Source organism: Aythya ferina, assembly GCF_964211825.1.
Source record: "Aythya ferina genome assembly, chromosome: 18".
Taxonomy (NCBI): domain Eukaryota; kingdom Metazoa; phylum Chordata; class Aves; order Anseriformes; family Anatidae; genus Aythya; species Aythya ferina.
In genome coordinates, this window is record NC_140317.1 from 12,592,281 (window position 1) to 12,598,280 (window position 6,000).

The window sequence follows — 6,000 nt, forward strand, 5'->3', positions numbered from 1 at the left end:
CCCGGCCCGCCCCCCCCGGGCGGCGCGGGGCGCGCACCTGCCCCGCGGGCTCTGCCGCCCCCCGCCGGCCGCGGGGCCCGTGGGGGCCGTGCTGAGTCACGCGTGGGGCGGGGGCCGGGCCGTTCGCGGCCCCCCCCCCCCCCTTCCCACCGCCCCGCGGCCGCCCGGCCCCCGCCCGCCCCCTCCCCGCCTCGCTCCCCGGCAGGGCTGCGCCAATCCCCCGGCCCCGCCGTTGACGGGCAGCCGGGCCCGGGAGGCGCCGCCTCCCTGACGTCTCGCTCCGGGATTTGCACGGGTTGCGGTGCCGCGGCGGCCGCCGCTCAGTGTCTGTCGGGCCGGCGGCGGGAGCTGCCGGAGCCGGAGCGCGGCTCGGCTGCAGCGGGCAGCGCGGACCCCCCCCGGCCCGGCCCGGCCCGGCCCCTCCCGGGCGCAGCATGGAGCTGCCGGCGGTGGGGGAGCACGTCTTCGCCGTGGAGAGCATCGAGAAGAAGCGGATCCGAAAGGTGAGGAGGGAGGGAGGGAGAGAAGGAAGGAGGGAGGGGAGGGGGCGGCGGGGGGCGGCCGGGGGGCAGCGGGGGGGCAGCGGGGCCAGCTGACGCCGTGTCTTTGCCTCCCGCGCTCCGCAGGGCAGAGTGGAGTACCTGGTGAAATGGAGGGGCTGGTCGCCCAAGTGAGTACCGAGCGGCGGCGGGGCAGGGGCGGCGGGCAGGGGGGCTGCCGGCCCGGCCCGCCCGTGGGGGCTCCCCCCGGCCCCGCCGCGCTCCGCGCCCCGGCGAGGCCCCGGCGAGGGCGGCGGGAGGCGGCGGCGGGGCCCGGCGGCGGCGGCGGGCGCGGAGCGAGGCAGGCAGGCGGCGGCTGATGTGCACCAGAAAATGGCTCCTTCCCCCTTTCCCTCCTCGGGAGCCAGGCTCCATATTGCAGAAGCGAGCGGGGGGGGCAAGGGGGGGGGCGGGGGGGAAGGGGGAATAATCGCCAAAACCAAAGGCGCAGCCCCGCAGCCCCGGGGCGGGCGGGCGGGCGGTGGCGGGGCTGCCCCGGGAGCCGCCGCCGAGGCGGAGGCACCGGCCGCCGGAGCGAGGGCGGCCGCTGCGGGCTGCGGAGTATTTGGGGTTTGCATGACAGTGCCCGGGGGGGGCGGCGGGGGAGGGGGCGCGCTGCTCGCCCGGACTCCGCCGCCGGGTCCCTCCTCCGCGCCGGGGCCGCTTTAATGGGTCCAGGAAAGGGGATTTGGAAAATTTCATCATGACATGCTTAGAATTCCTCCGGAATAATAACTGCGCTAAATAAACAGTTCCGTCCCCGTGCCCCCCCCCCACACACCCCCTCCTCCCCCGCCCATCCCCCTCCCCGGGGACCCGGGCCCTGGGCGCGAGCCCCGAAACGGGCCCGGGGCTCCGGCAGGGACCGGCCCCGGTCGCTGCGCCCCTGCCCGGGACCCCGGCCCCCGCCCGGCGGGCCCCGCGGCTGACGGCTGCCCTTCTCCCCTCCCGCAAGATACAACACGTGGGAGCCCGAGGAGAACATCCTGGACCCCCGGCTGCTGATCGCCTTCCAGAACAGGTGAGCCGCGGGGGGGGTGGGGGCTCGGTGGGGGCTGCGGGCACCCGCGCCCCGTGCCCGCCCGTGCAATTGCAGATGCGTCACGGAGCCGACCGGGGGCCGCGGCAGGGGCGGGCAGCGGCGGGCGCGGGACGGGCCCGGGGGCGCGGCCCCGGCGGGGCGGGCGGGCGGCGCGGGGCCGCCGGGAGCCGCCTCCGGTTCAAGGTCCCCCCGCGCCGCGCTCCCCCCACGCCGCGCCTTGCGCTCCTGCCTGCCCGGGGATTTGATGCCTGCGAGCGAAGGAGGCGGCGCTGCTGCTGCTGCTGCTGCTGCGCTTGAACTGGCTTTTTTTTTGCTTTTTTTTTTTTTGCTTTTTTTTTTTTTTTTCTTTCCGTGCATTTATTTCCTGTAGTATTTTGGCGCAAACTGTAAACTTCAGCCCCTTGCTGCAGCGGGGGGAGGAGGCAGCGGGGAAGTCGCCTCGCGAGGCGCGTCCTGCCCCAGCAGCCCGGCTGTGCCCCTGTCCCACCGCATCCTGCAGGACCCCGTGCAGCAGCCCTGCACCTGCAGATCCCGGTTCCACCCCCTTCCCCTTCACACCCACTCGCTGTGCCCATATGGGGTCCTTGGCACCGCAGGAGCTGCATGCATGGGGCACAGGTGAGCACGTCCTGGGGGTCTGTGGGCCTCACCGTGGCTCTGTGTTCCTGCAGGGAGCGGCAGGAGCAGCTGATGGGATACCGCAAGCGGGGGCCCAAGCCAAAGCCGCTCGTCATGCAGGTAAGTGCAGGGGGAGCCCAGCCCCACACTCCTGGGCAGCCTGTTTGCAGTGCCACATGTCCCCAGGGAGCCGCTTGCAGCGGGTTTCATCATGCAGAGGAGCTGTTGTGTGCAGCCTGGCGCTTGGCAGTGCCGTGGGGACGCGTGTCCCCAGCGCTGAGCTCATCAGGAGCTCCCAGCCCCAGGGGTGGACGATGCAGCCCTCCCCCCCCCCCTCCCCAGGGCTGCAGGGCAGACCCACGGCACCGGCGGCTGGGCGGCATTAGCAGGCTGCTCGCAAGCTGTGCAGCAGCAGCCCTGTTTGGTCCCCATTCCCAGACAGCTGATTGAAGGGTGCTTTTCTTCTTTTCATTGCTTCATTAATCTGGAGCAATGCACGGCCTGTAAGTGGGAGCGGGCTGGGGCTCTGCGGCGCACCGAGCGTGCCGTGCTGCAGCCCAGTGAGAGGAGCCACGGGAGGGGTGGGCACTGCACAGCAGCCCCCGGTGCCTGCAGGAGCACCGGGGCCCTGCTCTGGGTCCCTGGCTGACTTCAGCTCTTGGCTTTGCGTTGCAGCTTCCCTCCTTTGCCCGCCGCTCGAACATCCTGACGGGGCTGCAGGACCCTGCTGTGGACACCAGGCCAAAGCTGGACCTTGGCTCCTCTGGCAAGAGCCAGCAGCACCAGTATGAACTCAACAGCAAGAAGCACCACCAGTACCAGCCCAATGGCAAGGAGAGCAGCATGAAGCACCAGTCCCACAGCAAAGGCAAGTATTACTACCAGCTGAACAGCAAGAAGCACCACCACTACCAGCCGGACCCCAAGATGTACGAGCCCCATTACCAGCCCAGCAGCAAGGAGCCGCAGAGCCAGGCCTGCTTGGACAGTAACAAGAGCCCCTTGGTCGCCCATCCGGACAAGTGGGCGCACGGCCCGGCCAAAAACTTGCTGGGCCCAGTCAAGAACCTCACTGCCGAGAGCAAGAACGGGGCTGAGAAGAATATGTCCAGTGGTACCGGGCCCCCCCCTCGGGACAGGGTGACGAGCAACGGCCTCGGGGGCAAGATGAAGATCGTCAAGAACAAAAACAAGAACGGGCGCATCGTGATCGTCATGAGCAAGTACATGGAGAACGGCATGCAGGCGGTGAAGATCAAGTCCGGGGAGGCGCCCCGGAAGCGGGCCACGGAGGAGAGGACTCCTAAGAAGGGTGGGGAAGACAAGCTGGAGGCTTGGAGGAAGCCGGGGGAGGAGAGGGTGGTGGGCAGCAATGCCCTGGGTGCCGCAGAGGCCGAGGGCAGGCAGCCCCCCGTGGAGCTGGAGGAGAGCTCCAGGAAGCCTCCCCCAGCCAAGGAGCTGCCCCTTCCTCCGGCGGAGCAGCCCCTGCAGCTCACCACCAAGCCGGACCTCGTGCCCTGGTCCCTGAGCCCCGGGCAGGAGCACAGCCCGTCCTCCATGGGACTGAATCTCTCCAGCCCGGGCGCCCGCAAGCGCTGCCTGTCGGAGCCGCACGGGGACCGGGAGCCGGGCAAGAAGCGCCTGACGTCCCGGAGCATCAGTGCCCCCACCTGCCTCAGCCCTCCCGGCCCCGAGCGGCCGGAGGCGCCCGCCGCTGCCCAGCCAGAGGTCATCCTGCTGGATTCGGACCTGGACGAGCCCATAGACTTGCGCTGCGTGAAGCCGCGGGCGGAGGGCGAGCCGGCCCTGGCGCAGGTGAAGCCGGAGGTGCCACCGGTGCCGGCCGAGAAGCCGGCTGCGGAGCCACCGCAGCCCCGGGAGGCTGCGGAGGAGGAGGAGGAGGCCGAGTCCCTGCAGGAATTCAAGCCCTTCTTTGGGAATATAATTATCACAGACGTGACCGCAAACTGCCTGACCGTGACCTTCAAGGAGTACGTGACGGTGTGAGGTGGCCGGTGGCTGCTCCCCATGGGAGCCGCCTGCCCGCCCCGGGGCCGCCGGCCCCACCGCCTCCCTCCAAGGTACTGGTGCCCCCTCCCCGGAGCCCATGCGGGGCGGCTGAGCCTGCCCTGGCTGTGGGGACACCGGGGTGCGGTGCGGTGGCCGTCCCTGCCACGCGGGGTGTCCTCTGCTGCTGCTCCTGCCCCGGGTCGTGGGGCTGCCGCTGGGACCTGCAAGCACCGGGACTGGCGAGGACGGGGCCTGCCAGTTCCTCAGAGTTATAGTATTATATTTTAACAGTGCTAACTTGTCGAGTGATTCTTGCTCCCGTTTGTACGTGGTGTTATTGAAATGTATTGTTTGAGCTGAAAGCTGGTCGCCCTCCGACCGTGCTAATATATTTATTTGTAGGTATTTATATAATGAAATATAAAGCCTAGATTTATGGAGTCCCTAGATCACCTTATAAACTATATCAAACGAATATTTTCTGTTTTCCTTTTTAACCATTCAGCATTTGTTAGTCTCGTCCCCTTGCCCTCCTTACGACCCGCAGGACCATCCCTGGTATATATTTTTTGATACTGTACACATGTGGTGTTTCTATGTGCAAAAAAAAAAATCGTTATCTAAAGCTAAACAAGCTATTATAGAAATTGCTGCTATTAGAAATGTCTAAACTATAAGCTTCCAATTATTAATTGCTTGAATGTAAATATTAAATGGAGATGTTGAAAGTGCATTTGATGTTCTGCAGCTAGTGTAGATCGGATTGCAAAGCCCAGCTGCTCGTAGGTGGAGCGCGAGCTGCCAGCAGCGCTTCCTGGTCCGAGGGCTGTGTCATGGGGGGAGAAATGTATCATGCAATCATTGCAAAGGACTATAAACCTTTACAAAAACTACAAGGATTTGGAGTGCATTTGTTACTGCATACAAACAGCACGGCAGCTTGCTGGGGTGGGGGGCAGGCTGTGCCCGGGGGACCTGGATGCACTCACAGGTTGACATCAGGGCTGAGGCACAGCGCTGGCTTCGTCTCTCTTAGGACAGGAGCAGCACATCCAACAGCTCCGTCTTTTCCCCAAAAGCACAGAGATGAGTGCTTGCAGCCTGTGGTATGTAAAGGGCACCCTGTTTTCTCCTGGTGCCCCCCAGGAGGACCACGAGGTCACAGGAGCGCGTGGCTCCGTGCCTGGCTTGGTGCTGGGCTTCCCTCCCTGCCAGCGGGGCAGGGGGATGCCTGCGCTGTGCCAAGGCAAAAGGGGCTGGGCAGAGCTTGCAGCAGCAAATCTGTAAGGCTTCTGGAAATGGGGGCCAGGAAGGTGGCTGCAGGGGATGGGCAGGCGCTGGCTGTTAGCCTGACGGTGCCACTCCAGCAGAATTATCCCCAGTTTTGGGCAGGGTTGTGATTAGAGGAGGAACTGAACTTCTCCAGAAAGCAGGATGGTCCAGATTTCATAAGTAGGCCTGCAGGCATCTCTGAACTAGATTAACAGTTGCTGGAATCTGCTGAAAATACAGCACAGGGCTAACATTTTACAAAATGGCATCGTCTGCATGAGGTACAGTGCATGGTCCTTGGCCTTATCCTACTCCTGCTCCACCAGGGCTCCCTAGAGCATCTCCAGGCAGGGTTGGGTGTTCGTGGGGAGGCTTCCCTCTGAACCTTGTGCTCACAGACGTGGTGTGGTGGCCTTGCTCATCTTAGGCTGTTGCTTGAAGTTGATTTGGAGGAACAGTGACTGTTCAGCTTGTGGATGCCATTTTCTCTAGCTTGGACAGCTGCTGGGGTCTGTGTGG

At 65.4% G+C, this 6,000-nt stretch overlaps 1 protein-coding gene across 2 annotated transcripts in view; it reads left to right on the forward strand.

Moving 5' to 3' along the window:
• The window catches only part of CBX4 (chromobox 4), a 69,225-nt gene extending 64,120 nt beyond the window's left edge, over positions 1-5,105 (forward strand). Inside the window, exons 2-6 of one of the 2 annotated variants that reach the window (XM_084492391.1) lie at positions 408-503; positions 627-670; positions 1,495-1,560; positions 2,253-2,319; positions 2,875-5,105. In XM_084492391.1, the coding sequence (XP_084348517.1) occupies positions 435-503; positions 627-670; positions 1,495-1,560; positions 2,253-2,319; positions 2,875-4,206 (1,578 nt within the window). In that variant the 5' untranslated portion in view covers positions 408-434 and the 3' untranslated portion in view covers positions 4,207-5,105. Of the gene's footprint in view, positions 1-253; positions 504-626; positions 671-1,494; positions 1,561-2,252; positions 2,320-2,874 lie in introns of those variants that run through there. The other variant, XM_084492390.1, reaches the window with a different exon arrangement.
• The last annotated feature ends 895 nt before the right edge of the window (positions 5,106-6,000 follow it).